General features: G+C 59.8%; 1 protein-coding gene across 10 annotated transcripts in view; it reads right to left on the reverse strand.

Annotated features, from left to right (window-relative positions):
* The window catches only part of GSE1 (Gse1 coiled-coil protein), a 425485-nt gene that overhangs the window by 54441 nt on the left and 352638 nt on the right, over positions 1-18406 (reverse strand). The window contains exon 1 of one of the 10 annotated variants that reach the window (XM_082607681.1): positions 2420-2591. The exons of 7 other annotated variants lie outside the window; for them this stretch is intronic. Coding sequence is in view for 2 of the 3 variants with exons in the window: in XM_082607680.1 (XP_082463806.1) it covers positions 1807-1813 (7 nt within the window). In the remaining variant the exon portion in view is untranslated. Of the gene's footprint in view, positions 1-1806; positions 2118-2419; positions 2592-18406 lie in introns of those variants that run through there. 2 more of the 10 variants (XM_082607680.1, XM_082607684.1) reach the window with 2 other exon arrangements.

Here is an 18406-nt window from a genome sequence, read left to right on the forward strand (position 1 = left end):
GCCAGGCTTGCGGAGAGCTTCCGAGTCCCCGGGGCAGGCGGGGCGGTGACTCCCCTGCGAAGCCGGCAGCCGGGATGACACACACGGGCTGCCCGTCAGAGCCTGCGCCCTGGGCCCCCGTCACCTGTGGCGTGGCCGGGCTGAGTCAGGCGGTGGCCTGAGCCTCAGGGTCTGGGTGGAGGCAACCCACAAACACGAGCTGAGCAACACTTACATGCCCCGAGCTTAAGTAATCCTGAGGGCGGCCCAGAGGCAGCCTGCTCACCTGGGGTCCCCCCACCTTCCCCTGGGGGGGGGCGAATCCCAGGGGAGAGGGCCCAGCCAGCCAACCAGGGGACATCTCAAAGTGCCCCAACGAGACCGTCTGCCCTCCCGTCCCTCTGCCTGGAAATCGGCTTAGGCGGGGAGGTTCCCACCCAGAATCCGCTGGGCCCTTTGTTCCAGCTTTTCACAAAAGCAGCCCTTTTTTTCATCCGGTGGTCCCGCTTTTTGTTTCCAAACCACAGCCTGTGTGGGCCCCAGATAAGGCACTGCAGGGGTTAACAAGGGTTTAATGTATTTTAGACGCACTTCCCAAACAAAGGCCAGTTTACAAAACAAAACACCAAATCGACTCAACTCGGCTGGTATCCACCACCCAGCCAGCGGGCAGGTGCTTTCCCCGCCGTGCACACAGCCCTCCAAACTTAAAGCCGGCGCTCCAGCAAGGGCCCCCGGCCCATCACGTGGGGTGTCGCGGCAACACTTCACCCAATCCGGGCGACCCCTTCTCCCCCGGACCTGCGCCTCAGTCTCCACTGCACACTTCTAAGTGGTCCCCTTGTCCCTCCCCCCTCCTCCCCAGCTCGGGAGGAGGAGCGGGAAGGGGGAGGTGGGAGGGCGAGCCCAACTCCCGCTCCGCCTCCACGAAGGGAATTTAATTAGCCTGCTGGAGAGGCGGGCGGGCGGCCGAGGAGGTGTCTCTGGTGCTGCAATATAATTGAATCGGCTCCACTCGGTCGGGCCACTGGCCGCCCATCAGCGCGGCCGCCGGGCTGGGGGCGGGGAGGCGCATCCAGGCGGAGCAGGAAGGGCCGGGGAGGGGAAAAAGGACAGTGCAAGTGGGGGGCGGCGGATACAATCACCTCCCACCTCCGAGGCTGGGGCAGCCATCTTCAGCAGGGGGAGGGGCAGGGGAACGGCTCCAACAAGCGGGGGGAGCGGAGAGGGAGGAAAGAAGCTCCGGAGCCCGGGGCGCGCCCTTGGGAAGCAGGGCGTGGGGGTCGGAGACCCCGGAGGCTGCAGTCCCGCCCTCCCGGCGGTCTCCCTAGCTCCGAGGGAAGGGGGAGGGGAGAAAGACAAAACACCAAAACGTGCGGCCCCGCCGGGCAAGCGCCCCCCGCCCCAGCCGCCGCCAACACCTGCCGCGGGGGCGTACCGCCGCCCCCCCTCGCTCCCTCCCCCGCCGCCGCAAAGTTTTCACTCCGGAGCTGGAGTGTAGACAGCTCACCGAGAGCCCCCCAGCTCCCTTGCTCCCCACTCGCCGCACGCTCTAAGCGCCCCTCGCCGAACGCAGCCACCGAGCCTGAGCCCCGCGGCGGCCCGAGCCCCCGCCTGGAGCCCGGACGCCCAGGCTACAACTCGCCGCGGGCGGGGGGACCTTTGGTCGCATGCCCGCCCGCCTGGCTCTTATCGCCGTTCACACTCCGGGGGAAGTTGCCCCGGAGCCGTTGGCTGCCGCCCCAGCGGAACCCGCGAACTTGGAGAGGGGGGCGAGCGCGGAGACCGCCCCCCGCCCCCCACCCCCTGCAGGCGCGGCGCGCTCACCTTTCATGCCAGGGCCCCGCAGCTCCGCCTCGCCTGACACATGCTGGAGCCACCGTCGCCCAGTGTTTGTCTAAACTGCTTATCTCACCCGGGGCTGCTCGGCGGCGGCGGCGGCTCGGGCCCGCTGGGGAGGTGGAGCTTCCGGGGCCCCGGCCAAGAAACACCTGCTGCTGTCGCCGCCGCCGAGGACACACCCAAGCGCAACGCCGCCCACTCCCGGGCCACTGGCTCGCTCCCGGCTCCCTGACCTCAGCCAGCGGGAGGTGTCGGGTTTCAGCCGCAAACACACACGCGCGCGCGCACCGACGAGCGCCCGGGTACACCCGCGCGAGCACACGCCCCTCCCCAGCCAGGCCGGCCAGGTGAGCCGAGGACACTAGGAGGTAGGGGAAGTGCCAACCTCAGGCTCCCGGGGGCCCCTGGCTCGACTGCTCAGAGGTCCCAGATACACTGGTGTCCAAGACTAGGCACTTGCTTCCAAAAGTAGGGAGCAGTCACTTACAACACGCCCGCCAAGCGAGCAGCGCCCCTGCGTCTCACAACCGCTTCCCCGGCGCCTAGAACAGTGTCTGGCACAAAGCAGGCCCAACAAGGAGTGAACGGATAAACTCACGTGTTCTAGAGGCCTTTTGGAGGAAAACTTTCTCGGAGCCGGTGTCTGTGTTGGGGGAGGGGAGGGAGATACAAGGTCGGCTCTGTGCGTTTATCTTCCCCAAACCCCTCTTTCGGCCGCACCTCGAAAAGGTTGAATGTTAAGAACTGGAGCCTATGTTCCTTCCTCCCCAAATTCTAGGAACTCCGCCTTCCCGTTTCATTTGAAAGAACTTTTGGGAAGCCCACAGCGCGGGGGGCAGGGGGTAGTTCTTTAAAGAACCCACGTCCCAGCGGCTGGAGAGCCCACGGAGGCGCCGCTCCGCCCGGGGGGTCATTAAGTAGCTGGGGTTGCGGTCAGAGGCGAGGCCGCCCGCCTCCAGAAACTGGCACGACCCACTGGGCCTCCGGCCCCAGAGCAACGCCTCCCCATTCCTGGCACCCACCCCCCCACACACCTCACCCAGGCACTTGACAGACTGGAATGACTCAGGGAGCGTCCTGAAATTCCTGGGCACCCACAAGCGGCGCGGCGAAGAATGGCGGGCCCCAGCCTCCCCCCAACGCCGGGCTCCGCCCCGCCCCCACCGGCGGCGGGCGCAGACGACCAGCCTCGAGCCCACCCCCAGCGCAGCCCGCGTCTCCCGGAAGCGCCGGGTTAATGGGCGCAGGCCTCGCCCGACGCCCCTGGCCCTGGCGCATTCCGGCGCCCCGGGCTCCGATCCCGCGCGTCCGAAGCTCCCAAACGTTGCTCGGATGGCCCGGGGTCTCTCCCCATACATCCTCTCTTGAAAATCCTCTACAGCTTTCATACTTTTGAGCCCGGAGGCAAACCAGTACCCACTCCCCGGCCCCCCCCCCCCGCCCCAAGCGGCCGCCCTTGCGCCGCGCTGCGGGTTTCAACTTTCGGCCGCCGGTGCCAGCCCGCGCTTCTGCCAGCCCCAAACCTGCCCCGGGACATGCCCGCGCCGCGCTTGGCAGGCGCGCACGCAGCCGTCCCCGCGGGCCCAGCCTCCCCCGCCTTCCCTCCTCCCTCTCTCTCCCTCTCTCCCTCCCTCCCCGCGCCAGTCCGGATTGCGACGGGAGGGAGCGCTGGGCGCCTGCCACCCCCCATCCATCTGTTCCCGATGACGCTGGCGGGCCTGGAGCAGTCTGAGCCCGCGCCAGCGGGGAGCAGAACCCGCCTGTGTGCCCGCTGGGGGGCTAGGGGTAGGGCCCGGACGGGCGCCACTAAGCCACCCACTCCCCTGCTCCACCTTCCACCGAGCGCACGCGGATCGGCCCCTCGCCTTGCACAAGGCTCCTGGCCGACCACAAACGAAAAAGGAAACGGACCTGCGAGGCCGAGCTGGGGGCCGTTACTGGCTTCTACCTGTGGGCGCCGGCCGGCCCTGGCACCTCGTGGGAGGGGCGCTTTCGCTTCACCACCCGCCTCGCTCCGGGCCGCGCCTCCCTCCTGCGGGCCTAGGCCTCCGCCCGACGACGCTTTAACTTACGCACCACACGGTGTCTCCGCAGCGCGGCCTCCGGTAATTTATCCTCAGCAATGGCCGGCAGATTCACCGCGGCCGGGGCGCGCAGGAGGGGGTGCCTCCATCCACGCCGGGAGTGTCGGGGAGGGGGAGGGGGAGGGAGGAGTTAGAGAATTCAACCACGGGCCTAGAGCCTGAAGAACAAAATTAAAAACCTCTGGGGTTGGTTCCAACCCTTTCCCACCTGGATTACAGGCTGCGGGGGGAGGGGAGTAACTTACAAATGAAACTACTCGCACCTGGACCGGAGTCTCCTCCCAGCCCCGTCCAGGTCCGGACACCCAGGCCCCACCTCCCAATCTCTCTCACCAGGACGAGGTGCTCGAGCTTATTTCCCTTCATCCCTGGGGAGGCCCTCGTGGTGGTGGTGGTTTGGGGGGGGTCAAGTTCTTCCACCTGTTTGAGAAGGACCACGATGGCCAAACATGAAATTTTGTGGGGTGGCCACTGGGTTCATCATGTGGCTAGTTTTTAGAGTTGGCAGATCCCTCCCCTGTAGACATCTGGTTCCACTGCGTTGCGAGAGGGGTAGCCTGATCCCCGTTTCACAGATGAGAAAGTCGAGGCCAGAGTTGCTCAAGGTCACGTGCACGCTGGTGCAATGGGAGCTGTGCTGGGAGCTGCTCACACCTGCAGTCTCCCTTTCCAAGAACAGCCCGCGGAGGCTGCGGGGAGCTGCTGGGATCCCCAGCGACCGCCGGGGGGCAGCAGCGAGCTGGCCTGCGCGCCCTGGCCAGAAAATGCTGGCGGCCACCAGGAGGGCTGGCACAGCGGAGATGGATGACACTCACTGTCAGCGCGCCTGGCCTGAGGAAATTAGTAATCCGGGAGCACGGCCTCTGAGTTTAAGGGTGGGAATTGCTCTCCTGCAGCCTGCGCGCTCCCCGCTAACGAGGTTTGTAGCTTGACTCAATTTCCCTCCACTCTGGGCTCAGGCTGGCCGCACTCCATTTCCCTCCGGGGCCGTTCCTTCCCCTCCTGGTGGCAGCTCCCACCCCGCAGCCATTCCCAGCCCTCCCTGGGCAAAACGCTCCTTCTCTGCACCTCCTCTCCCTCATTCCCATATGCCTGGAAACCGGGCAGAAAAAGAAGGTTCAGGGTAAAAGCGCAAGTTTTACCCAAGGCCAGGGTCAGTCCTAAGGTGGGACGTATGGGGACGCTTTCCAGAGTGGGGACACCTGCCCTGATGATCCTGCTCATTAGGTTCCTGCTTTCTTTTTGCCAGGGGCAACGGGATGCTTGGTGGGTGCCTGCCCGCGCCCCAAGACTCGGGTCAATCTGAACCGTGCTTCCTGGAGCAGGAAGCAGAAATCAAAAAGCCCTCAGTTAAGGAAAAGCCCCAGGAGGCCCATAAACATACCCCCTGAGGCAACTGACAAGGGATCTGCCTGAAAGAAACGCAGGCCTCTAACCAACATGGTGGGCATTTAGTCACTCAACAAACGCACCAGCCTTCCAGATACAGAACTGTAAATGCCAGGCCCTGGGGGGTGGGGGGTAGATGCTGACAGGAGGGGCACTTCAAGGCAGCAAGGAACTGGAAAGACAGGTGAGCGGGTTGGCAATTTACCCATCACCACTCCCACCACCTGGGCACCTACTAGTCAGGTGAGGTTCCCTTTGGAGGCACCACCTGCGACTGTCCCCCACCGAGTCCCAGCACGGATCCAGCCCCTGGCCTATGAGGGGCCCTGGATACCAGGGAAGGGAATCCTGCGTCCTGCTCTATCACCTTGCGTCCTTTGGGATCAGCAGGACTCAGGCTAACTGCGTCGTCCACCCGAACCAGGTGTTCCAGCACATAAGGGCTGTACGTCACCGTCATTCTTCCATCACCCCAGCCACCCCACTGAGCACCTGATTGGCAAACAAGCGTCAGGGACCTGGACGTCAGTGTGGGTGTGAAGGGAGGTTCATTTCTGCCACTTACCAAACACCTAACACGTGCCAAAGCTGCTCAACTCCTGTCATTTAATCCCCTTGGGCCCTGCAAGGCGGCCTCCTGACCTCCATCACAAAGCCCGGTGAGGAGACCAGAGAAGGTTAATTAACTTGCCTAGGGCACACACATTCGATCCAAGCCTGATCCAGACCCTGGGTGTCCTATACCCAGCAGCATTTCTCTGTAGCTACCTGCTGTAGGTATATCAGGGCCGGGCAGGGTCATGGGCGGGGGCGGGGGGGGGTGGTGCGTCGCAGCATCTCCAGCTGGCCGTCCTGGTGTCCGAAAACCAGCCTCCCTTCCAGGAGGGTTGGGGGACCCACCACCCAGAGCCCCGAGATCTGCTCAGTCCCTCTGCATGAGCGCTCCACTCACCCCCAAGGCCACCAGCGCAGAGGGTACCCCCAGGCGCCTCAAGGGCCGAGGGACAGGGGGCCTGCCCAGCCGCCCCCTCCAGCCCCAGCCCCTCCTGCCCTGCCCAGCCGCAACTCCTGAAGTCCCCTTTCTCTCTCCAGCCAGCTATCACTGGCCCAGAAATCCTCTCCATTCTTCAAAGCCCGGCTTAAATCTTATCTCTTCCAAGGAGGTTTTTCCCATCCCCACCTCTGGAATTCATCTCTCCAGGCACCGCATCCCACTCTTAGATGCTGATCGCACAGGGCAGCAGTCGTGGATAATGCGGGGGGGGGGCGGGGAGAGGGGGAGAGCGTGTGAAATACAGATTCCCAGGCCACCCCCACGGAGCTATGGTCTGGGGTCAGGGACAGGAAAAAGCACGCTTAGCAAGAGCTGGGGGGCATGGCTGGGGGTGTCTGGGCCTCCCCAGTGACTGCTGGAGCCCCAGACTCCCCTCCCCACAACCCCCCGAGAGACAGCAGGTACCCAGAGGGGAAGGGACTCTCGTCTCGTGGCGGTGACACAGCCCCAGCCTCTGCACGTTCACATCTCACGCAGACCCGCAGGAAGGATAAAGGGAAGGAAAACCACGGCAGCTCTCTCCCCTCCCCCCTCTGCCCCCCACTGCCCTCCCAGGGAGGAGCCAGGCTCTCCAGGGACTCGGGGGCACATCCAGGCCTGGCCTGGGAAGCCTCCACCGACTCGCCATCTCAGCCGGCTGTCCGGTAGCCAAGGTCACCCCCAGGGAACACGGACCCAGACGAGCCCGGTGGACAAGGTGGCGGCAGTTGGCCTCTTAACCCAGGGCTGCGTCAACACTTCCTGCCCTTTCAGTGCCGGCCTCCCGGCTGCACCCCCCTCACAGCTGCACTCCTTCACAATCAGTTAACAGCTGTTTTGCATAGATTTTCAATTCTAATTGCCGCGCTTTGTGAGCCGCCGAGCCCCGGTGAATGGGGAAGCCGCAGCGCGGCTAGAAAGCAGGCGGGGAGGGGGGACACTCCAGAGGGACTCAAAGGAAGCCAGTGTGCGCGCCAGGCTGGCTGCTTTTATTTTTATTTTTTAATAGAAGAATACCCACTCACTGCCCCCGCTCCAGCTCCTGCCTCTTCTCCTGGAGCCCAGAATCTGAAGGGTGCCCCCCCGACCCGACCTTGGGAGGGATGATGCCCGCTCCCCTCCTCCCGCCCCTCCCCCCTCTGACCCACCCCCGACACAGTACCCCCGGGGGGCAGCTTCCAGCTCCAGAGGCGCTGCAGGAGCCAGCGCTCCCTCCCCTCCACCCCCCAGCCCCCCAGGCTCTCCAGTACCCAGATTTGGGAAGCTAATTGGACAATAAAGTTGAGCAGCGAGGAAACGCGCTCTCTGGAGACAGCTGGCATCTATAAAAGAGAAATATTTGCATTTAAAACCTTTAAACTTTATAGGGCAGGCCAGGCCAAGGCAGGGGGAGGGTGGATGGAGGAGGGTGCTCGGACTCTCCGGCGGGCGGCGGCTCTGGGGGGAGACCTCACGGGCTGCTGGGGGGTCCACGGAGGCCCTGAGGCAGGTAGTTCTGAGCTTCTCTGCCACCGGCGACCCCCCGCCCCCTCCCAACGCCCCTGCTACTTCCTGCAAGATACCAGCCGTCCACGCAGGCCTGGGTGGCCTTGCCACGGGTCAAGCACGAACCCTCCTAGCTCCCTGCCCACCTGGGAGCCCAGGCATTCCGTGGGAGTCCTGAGGCCTTTCCAGGCCAAGCACGCGGGGCTGGGGTCCACACCCTCCCGGTGGGGCTGCCTTGGCCCCTGCCCATCCCCCAGCCACCTCGGCAGAGCTTCAGGCTACTCTCCCCAAGCGGTTCCTCCCCCCGGGCCCACTGGCTGAGTCGTCGCGTCGCGGGGAAGTGGCCTCCAGGCTGCAGCTTCCAGCAAGAAGACAGTCTGCAGGAAGGCCCAGCGCTTCCCCACGCCGTGTGCACACCCTAAATGTGCAGCAGTGGGATCACGCTTGACCCCGTCTGTACTCAGAGCCCCCTAGGGCACCCCATCTCCGAGATGGAGAAATAGGGGCTGGCAGGGCCCCTCCCCCCTCCAGGCTGCTGTCTGGGGTTGGGGGGCCGGGTTTTCATTTCTTTGCCTGCCTAGTTCCCACTTTTCATATTTGAGAGAAACCTGGCCGCCTTTTCCTCCTGTCAACATTTGTGATGTAAAGCCGGGAGAGAACATGTTCCTGAGTCCTCTTATTTTAGCAGGCTTTCATGAGATCTCAGCTCCGCGGCCCGTCTACCTGGCAGGCCTGCAATGAGGGGGCGTGCAGCGTAGACTCCCAGGCTCTGCTTTCCAGGGCAGGAGCAGAAACTTCCAGGGTGGAGGGGGGGCGGCAGAGAATGTGGCCGAAATCAACGGGCACGTGAGTAATTTTCAACAATGTCAATTAAGCAAACACCACACCAGAAGCATCCCCTCTGCCCTGGAGCATCGTGTCCTCACCACTTCTGTTCTCATCAGGAAAACACTTCCAGTCCCAGCAGTGCCCGCTCAGCTCTTGGGCCACGTCCTGGCTTGGCGTTCAAGGCCCCGAGCATCTATGACACTGTCCTTCGGCTTCACCACACTCTGCCTCCAGCCACGGAACCCCCATACCCTCGGCTGATCTTTTTTCACCATCTCTTCCTAAACACGACTTCCTGATCATCTTGGTGTGAACCTCATTCCAGGATCATCCAAAAAACAAATTTCAAAACATGGCTTCTGGGAATTCCCTGGCGGTCTAGTGGTTAGGGCTCCGCGCTTCCACGGCAGGGGCACAGGTTCGGAGAACTAAGATCCCAGAAGCAGCATAGCTCGGCCAGAGACAAGACAAAACAAAACAAAACATGGCTTCTGAGAGCGCCCACTGGCGTGTGGGAGGGAGGTGAGAGTGGAGGGGGGAGGGTCAAAGGACAGACACCGGGCTGAGCCCAAGTGATGGCCACCTGGCCGGGCAAATGGCCACCTTGCTCACTGTGCACCTCTTTTGCCAGCTGCTGACGTGCAAGCAACACGACCCCTTCCCCAGCTTTAAAGTGAGGATTAAACAAGATAATGAGCTAGAAAGAGCCTTGCATAGTGCCTGGAACACAGTTGGAGCTCCACAGAATGACTTGCATTTGGTGGGAGGAGGAAGTGGATGAGAAAGAGACAGCAAATAAAGTTTTACAAGGAAGCAGACGGGCAGGCAGGGAGGCCACATCGGCACTGGGGGGCATCAGGGCCTGCGACGGGGTCTGGGACCAGGCAGCATTGGGCTGGCCTGCTCCCTCAAAAGGCCTGGCCTTTGGGCACAGCCCTGTGCTGGCTTCAGGGTCAGTACTACTGGCTGGTCACCTGCAGGGTCTGTGTAGCCAGATGGATAGGAGGAGAGCCAGAGAGAAGCATGGGACCCAGTGGGCCACCAAAGGTTCTTGGCTTTGTCATTTTTTAAAATGTTGACAACACCCAGTCCTGACTTCCTTCTCAGAGATGTGTCCTAAAAATTATCCAGCCAACCCAAGTGTCCTCCCACGGATGACTGATAAACAGCTGTGTGGTCTGTGCATACCGTGGATTATTATTCAGCCATAAAAAGGAGTGAAGTCCTGATATTGACTCCAATGTGGATGAACAGTGAGACTTGAAAACATACACACAAAACCTTGGACGTGAATGTTCGTGGCAGCATATTCATAATGGCCAGCAAATGCAAACAACCTTAATGTCCATCGACTGACAAGGGATTTTAAAAACCTGCAGTCGGGGCTTCCCTGGTGGCGCAGTGGTTGAGAATCTGCCTGCTAATGCAGGGGACACGGGTTCGAGCCCTGGTCTGGGAAGATCCCACATGCCACGGAGCTACTAGGCCTGTGAGCCACGACTACTGAGCCTGCGCGTCTGGAGCCTGTGCTCCGCAACGAGAGAGGCCGCGATAGTGAGAGGCCCACGCACCGTGATGAAGAGTGGCCCCCGCTTGCCACAACTAGAGAAAGCCCTCGCACAGAAACGAAGATGCAACACAGCAAAAATAAATTAATTAATTAATAAAAACTCCTACCCCCAACATCTTCTTTAAAAAAAAAAAAATGCTTGTGGCATCACATTTATAAAACAAAAAAACAAAAAAAAAAACCTGCGGTCTATCCACACAATGGAATATTATTCAACCACGAAAAGGAAGCAGGTACTGATCATGTGACAGCAAGGATGAGCCTTGCAAACAGTAGGTTGAGTGGAAGAAGCCAGACACAGATAGCCAGACTCACTCAGTGTGTGAGTCCATCCAGAGGAAAGCCCAGAACAGGCCAGACCATAGGGACAGAGAGTACGTGAGTGGTTGCCAGGGGCGGGGCGAGTGACTGCTGACAGATACAGGGCTTCCTTTTTGGGGTAAAAAAAAAACAAACTGTCATGACAAGGTAGAGGTAGTGGTTGCACAGCTTCGCGAATGGATTAAATTCCACTGAATTTGTTCACTTGTTAAAACGGTTTATCTTACATTGTGTAAATCTTCTCTCAATTCAAACAAAAAAGAAGATCCCATCTGAAGCACCCCCCCCCACCCCCGCTTGATGTTGGGAGAGGCAGGGCCTGCAGTTTCTGGAGAAGCCACCATGCAGATGCCCCTGAGGACCAGCATCCCCTGGAAACTCCCTTTCACGCTGTTCTGTTCGCGACTCAGGCAATATAAGGGAAACCCGTCAGGTTCAAGCGTTTCTGTTCCCAGGGCGTTTTTCCACGCTCGGCGCCGACCCTCACACACACACAGGACACACTAGGCACCGTCTCTCTACAGGCGGGAGAGACTTCTGCGCCCTCGAGGTGGGGGGTTCGCAGTGTCCTTCCCCCATCTGTGTTTTTTTGTCCCCATCAACAGTTCTGCGGCCTCGGGGAGGGCAGGCCAGGCCCCGGTGAGCGCTGAGCAGCTGGAGGTGAGGACACCAAAAGGCACACACCTGTCCCTGGCTCCCACCACCTGGCCACTGGGCTGGAAAGCGGCCAGTGGTGACCTGCGCAGGCCTGGGGGACAGGGACGGAGCTGGGGGCGGGGGGGGGGCGGCTCCCCACCAGGGAAGCTTAAGCCCGCCAGACATCACTGGTGACAGGGGAGTCCCCGATCCTGGACCCCTGACCGGAGGCCAGAGTGCCCAGGAGCCCCTCACATCCACGCTGGCAGCAGGCACACTTCCTCCTTCTGAGCCTGGACACCCAGCAGATGCAGAAATCTGGGTGGTTCTCTCATCAGCATCTCAGGATCAACCCTTCTTTGTAAAAATTAACCACCTGTCCTCCACCAGGTGAGGGGCTTTCCTTTCTTCCTGGTCTGTCAGCTCAGAGAATAGGGCGCCACACAGGCCACAGGCCCAGGGGAGCCCTGGGGCAGCAAGTCACCACGAGGTCTGGGCTGATCTGGGTGGGACAGGGCTCAGGGACAGGACCCTGCCCAGCAGCAGGAGAAGGATATGTTCTAGAACCCAGGCTGCCGAGCCTGCGGGGTCGCCACTGACACCCACACCAACTTGAAGGGATCCTCAGAAATTTATTTCAGGGGCTTCCCTGGTGGTGCAGTGGTTAAGAATCCACCTGCCAATGCAGGGGGACACGGGTTCGAGCCCTGGTCCGGGAAGATCCCACATGCTGTGGAGCAACTAAGCCCGTGTGCCACAACTACTGAGCCTGCGCTCTAGAGCCCGTGAGCCACAACTACTGAAGCCCACACGCCGCAAGTAATGAATCCCGCGCGCCTAGAGCCCGTGCTCCACAACGAGAGAAGCCACCACAATGAGAAGCCCACGCACTGCGACGAAGAGTAGCCCCTGCTCGCCGCAACTAGAGAAAACCCGTGCACAGCAACCAAGACCCCACGTAGCAAAAAAAAAAAAAAAAAGAAGGAAACTTATTTCAGGTCTCCATTCCCCAATTTTCCTTGCACGTTTAAAAGCTTTCAAAGTTCTTTACATTCAAATCACCCTGGAAAATCGACATCGGTACAGGCCTGAGGATTTGCACACGTGTGTGCAGGGTGCTTCCCCCACCCCACGTGCTCCACCTGGCAGCAGCTGGGGTTCTGGGAGCTAACGTTTGTTGAGTGCCTACTACGTGCTAGGCCTGCCTCTCGGGGCAGGAGGCTAAGGCTGGGGTTTGAACCCAGGCCTCATTTAGAAGCGCACCCTGCCCTCCCTTCCCCTGCACTCCCCCACTCCCCAACCTTTCAGGGTGGCCCTACTCCTGACAAATTTCTGGATTCATTATCTACTGCCTGTCATTAAAGTCCCAAACCATCACTTGGACAATCAAATCCCAGATGCCTCTATCACTCGCCAACTGGGCAAGTTTGGTGTGGGCAGATGACCGGTCCTCACGCGACCTCGGCACCTCCCGGCCAGGCCAGGGACCCCAGGGACGAGAGGTCAAGGCTGGGCCCCATCTCCACTGGCTCACGGAAGCTGCAAGGACCCACTTGCTGGACTCTCCTTGCATTTATGTTTTTATAATTTGGCCTCACAAATGGAAATACTCAAGGAGAAAGGATTTCATTCAAAGTGTCGTTTTCACCGCTGGAAGTCCGGGTGGTCGTGGCCGCTGCCCAAGATCCTCTGGGTGTCTGCGGGGGCGCCCCAAGTGGAAGGTCAGGTGAGGGCGGCGCTGCTGCCCGGGGCACCCCTCTCACCTTCTCCTGGTTTGCTCCAAGAAGGGCCTTTGCTTTCCCTCCTGTGGCTCTTTAGCCTCGGCTGCGAAGCCCCCAGCCTGAAACACCTCCTCCCAGCCCCACGTCCCCACCTGCCATAAAGGCTGCTCTGCCGGCCCAGCCCCTGCTGCCTGAACCCCTGACTCTCTGCAACCCAGACCCGGGCCCAGTCCCACCGCGATGCTGCCCACAAAGGTGCCCAGAGCCTCCACGTCCACTGTCTCCTCACTGTGCCCTCCTGACAGGCCTCCGGGTCCCCTCCCGGGCTGCCCTCCCCGCAGCCCTCTGCCCTCACCTCCCTGGGCTCCTCCACCGTCAAGACCTCAGGCTCCCATTTCCGGGGTCATGCCTTGCGAATCCAGGTACCAGCCAGCCCATGTCTCCACCCTCCCACGCACAGGCCTTTCTAGAAGCGGCGAGACGCACAAGGCCCCCGCCACACATTCCCATCCCCGCTGTCCCCCCGCCCAACCCCCTCTCGACAGCGTAATTTAGATTAAGAGCCCCTCTCCTTTCCTTACCTTCAGGCCAGCTCTACCAGCTACTGGGGGCACCCTCCCTGACCCCTCCCAAAGCTCCTCTGTTTGCTGCTGACCTCTTCCCTCAGGCCCCAGCTTAAATTCCACCTCCTCCAGGTAGTCTTCCGGGATGCGGCTCTAACCTCCTCTAGGGGAAAGGGACCTTCTCCCTCCCACAGGGGTAAATTTCAAATTCTTTACTTTCTGCCCTGGGCTGAGTCAATGGTGGAGAGGAAACAGCCGTCTTTATTTCTGGACCTTCACAAGCCCTTAAACAGATGTTTGCTGAATCCATCTAAATGAGTTTAAGGAGCCCCTCTGAGGACTCGAGCCCTCGTTAGCGACAAACGCTGTGCGCATCCCTCTTCCCCCAAAATAAACTCAGCCAAAAACAGGAACCTCCCAGAATATGCAGCCTCTGGTTCTAGAATGCTGAGCGCCTTTCCGGGGCAGATGAGGGTGGGTTTTCCCCATCGGCCCTTGTCGGATCCGACATCGGCAATGCCACGCCAATCCCTCCCCCTGAGAGTAGTTAAAGAGTATTCTGCAAAAAGGCACCAGGGAAACAAAAGCTGAGGGTTTTTTGTTGCTGTTGTCTTCGTCGAAGGCTCCCACATGACCTTAGAGGAAGCACACAGAGGCACGCCACTGGCACCTTCCCAGCTACACAGCCGGCCATCCCCACCAACCTCTCACTCAGAAGTGCAAAACAGCCTCCTCTCCCAGGAAGGACAGGGACACTGGAGAGAGCTCTCAGCCTGGCCTTCACAGTCAACATGGGATGACAGCTCCCAGCCCCTCCTCTTGGCCCACATATAGGACTCCTGGCGGCTCCCTCCCCCCCCCCGCCCCCCAGCACCCAGTTCCCCGTGCAGACCTGCCTGGCTAGCAATTTGAGCCCAGGGTTAGCACAGCCGAGCTCAGGACTTCTATTCCTGGCTCAGCCGGCAAATTGCTTCATGACCTTGGGAAAGTCCCCACGCCGCCTGACCCCATCTGCGAGCGCGAGGTGGGACGTTAGAGCAGGCCCCGCTGGAAGCCACGTTGTTTCGAGGTGACCCCGTGTCTCTCCAGCCGGCTGTTCAGAGCCCTCGGGGGAAATGCTTACACAACACCTGGAGGCCCTGTGAGCGCAGGGAGCCAGGGCACACGGTCAAGGCCTCGGATGCTCTCCCGAGGCGGGGGACCTTGCCCGCTCGGGTCGGGCCTGTCACAGCGGGGAGGGCGGCCACCCTCGCTTACAGAGAGAAGCGCCTCAGAGCCCTGCCCATGGACGGGGGCGACAAGCTCACCTGGCTCGCAGGTGATAAGCCTGTGAGCCTCACAGGCAGTGCAGGGCCGGCTGGGATCTTAGGAGGAACGGGAGGGGGAGGGGCCGGAGCTAAGTGGTCCTCCCAGCGCCTCCAGCTGCCCACTCCTGGCAAGTCTTCAGACGCAGAGCCCCCCAGAGAGGTGAAATGCAAGAGCATGCGGTCACAGCTGGCCAGGTTGGGCCCTGGGCAGGAAGCCGGTTCTCCAGACTCACCCCACTGCTCTTTCTATTAACCCACAATCTCCAAACTTCACTTTCCACAACAAGATCAGCAGGGGTCACGCCCTCACCTCCATCCCACACAGACCAAGTCGGGGGTGGAGCCCAGGAATCTACGTTTTCAACAGGTAGCCCCGCCCTCCTCCCCTGAGGGAGGTGCCCCGGAGCTCCATCTTTGAGAACCGCCACATTACCCCAGCTTGCTCGGTCATCTGACTTGTGGAGTGATCTTCTTTTAAAAAGTAATTTTGGGGGCTTCCCTGCTGGCGCAGTGATTGAGAGTCCGCCTGCCGGTGCGGGGGACGCGGGTTCGTGCCCCGGTCCGGGAAGATCCCACATGCCGGGGAGCGGCTGGGCCCGTGAGCCGTGGCCGCTGAGCCTGTGCGTCCGGAGCCTGTGCTCCGCAACGGGAGAGGCCGCAACAGTGAGAGGCCCGCGTACCGCAAAAAAAAAAAAAAAAAAAAGTAATTTTAATTTATCTCTTCCCCGCCTCTCTCCCCCAAAAGGATTCGAAGCAGCGTTACCAACCTCTGATATGGAGACGTGTTTATTATTTTTACGGTTTCTGCAGGAAGCTCCCCGGAACTCGAAGGGGAATTATATTCAGAGAGAATTGGGTCCCCAGCGTAAGTCAACATTATTCATTTAACAACTTCTATCGGCGCATGGAGGTGTGAGTGGGGCGCTACCCAGAGACGTCCCCTGTGGTTACGGGAAGATTTAATTCACGACATCCAAGAAAAATAATTAGGGGCAGTAGGAGGAAGGAGGTTGTGTGGACGGGTCCACAGACACTGCTGTTCCTGACGCCACCCGCTGCCGGCTACCCCAAGCATCCCCGTGGCTTTGATCAGGGGCTGCGGGGCCCGCTCTGGGCAGGTCTCATGGGGCACCCCACGTGCAGACGAGGGGGGCTGGCACCGCCGAGCCCGTCTGGACAGAACTCTGGGGAGGAGGGATCTCCATGCTCACTTGGACCAGCCAAGCCACCCATCCCCAGCGCTCAGCTATTGGGGGAGCACCCCGCATGGGGGGCCGCCCAGGAGCCCCTTCCCTCCCCTGGCCTGAGCCAGCCAGGATTCTCCAAGAAGGCTGAGGGAGCGGGGTCCAGGTGAGGGGGATTAGGCGTCCCTGCTCAGCTATTAGCAGCGCTGGGGATTTCTTAAGCACGTTGTAAATTATACGAGAGAGTCCTGAAAGATCAAAGTTGGTTTTTAACCTGCGTTGTCTTTTGGAGGTAGGTCACAGAAAACCAGACCCCGCTGGGGGCAGGGGTGCTCCTGTGAAAGCCGAGGCCTGCTGGTGGGGGTGACCCAGGCTCAGAGCACGCTCTCCCCCTCCCCACGGTGACCCGGCTCTAGGGGTGGCCCAAGCCAGCAGCCTGATGGTCAGGGCAACGATTTACGGTGGAGAGGGGACAAGAGGCAGGGCGGGGGCAGTTGGGAGTGACCGGCCCAGACCTGGTGCTGACAAATCCCAGTGCAGCCCACAGGGACCCAGAAAGCAGGGATCTGCTACAAAGAACCTTCTGGATCATTGTGTCCAGCCTCCCCTCTTGAGAGATGAGATAGTGAAGAAACAGGAGGTGGGACACATGCCCGGGAGGAGGAGAGAGTGAGAGAAAGAAAAACATCTTCCCTCACACACCGCTTCGCCCTGAAACTGTATAGCACCAGCTCCAAGGAACCACAGCCATTTTTATGTTTTATGTCATTAACAAGCCTAGGGAATACTACATATCTGTTTTGGCCCACGTCTCACCTTCCTCTCTATCATTCCAAGACAGAAGGACACTCCCTCTTCCAAAGGTCCGCAAGTCTTATCTCTACAGTCCAGAGAAGTTAAGTGATCAAATCCAAGTCACACAGCACCACAGACAAGGTGAAATTCAAATCTGATTCTCAGCTCAGTCCTCCCTCCCCTATCAGGAGAACCCAGGAAAATCTAACTCGAGACCAGTAACGGCTGAGGACGGCCCATCTTTTAGTTATTTAAGACCGCCTGAGGGACCTCCCTGGTGGCGCAGAGGTTAAGAATCCGCCTGCCAATGCAGGGGACACGGGTTCGAACCCTGGTCCGGGCAGATCCCACATGCTGTGGGGCAACTAAGCCCGTGCGCCACAGCTACTGAGGACTGAGCTCTAGAGCCCGCAAGCCACAACTACTGAAGCCCATACACTCTAGGGCCCATGTGCCGCAACTACTGAAGCCTGCGCGCCCTAGAGCCCATGCTCCGCAGCAAGAGAAGCCACCGCAATGAGAAGCCCGCGCACCGCAAGGAAGAGTAGCCCCCGTTCGCCGCAACTAGAGGAAAGCCCGTGTGCAGCAACGAAGACCCAATGCAGCCAAGAATTAAAAAAAAAAAAAAAAAAAAGACTGCCTGAGTAAACACTTAGAACAGCACTGTCCAATAGAACTTTCCACGACGGCTGACGTGTTCTGTATCTGAGCTGTCCCACGCAGTTGTCCCCAGCCATGTGTGGCCACTGAGCACTTGAAACGTGCCCAGTGCAACCAAGGTACTGAATCTTTAATTTCATTTAACTTTTAATTAACTTAAAATTTAAAAATTAAATTTAAATAGCCTCATGTGGCCAGTGGCTACCATACTGGAAAACACAGATGTAGAATATAAAAAACGACCACATTTTCCCAACCAAAGGTTGAGATATTCGATCTGAGAGGTGCACGTGGGCTCATGGGCAAAACAAGGCATGGTATCTGACTAGGAGAGAATCCAGAGCTTACAGCTACAGTTGAGTTCAGACCCCCAGCTGCCCCACCAGGGTCTCCTGGAAAGCTGTAGTCTAGAAACATTTCAGGAGTCTGAGAACACTCCTCCCTGGGGAATTGTTTTGAGGCCTCATTTCTCCAGTTAGTGACAGGGGTCTGCAGCTAAGGTTCACCAGGCAGGGGGACCATCATGACGGTGTCAGAAGAGCAACGGCATTCTTCCTGGGAGGGGTGACATGGCAGTGGGTAAGGAGAAAGGGTCCTGCCTTTAGACCAAGGGCAGACATTATAAATGGATGGGTGAGTGTACAGGTGGATGGATGATGGATGGATGGACGGATGGATGGATGGAAGGAAGGAAGAAAGGAACGGAGAGTGGGAGAAGATGGAGGATGGGTCACGGATGGGTGGACACGATAGATGGAAAAACACGGGACATGTCTGCTTTCCAAAATCCCAGCCACATGGACCATGTCCAGAATTTTCCCAACATACCTCAGTGGGTTTTCGGGAAGATACAAGTATCTTCTGGTCAATAAGACCATGAGGCCAGTGAGCCAGCAATCTGTGCCCAGGGGTCCTCAGTCGGGAGGGCACGTCCTCTCTCCCCCGCTAGGTCTCGCTCTAGAAGGGGCCTGGAGCTCTCAGGGTGCCTTTTGTCAGGCTGAAAAGGAGA

This window comes from Mesoplodon mirus, assembly GCF_964341445.2.
Source record: "Mesoplodon mirus genome assembly, chromosome: 19".
Lineage (NCBI taxonomy): Eukaryota > Metazoa > Chordata > Mammalia > Artiodactyla > Ziphiidae > Mesoplodon > Mesoplodon mirus.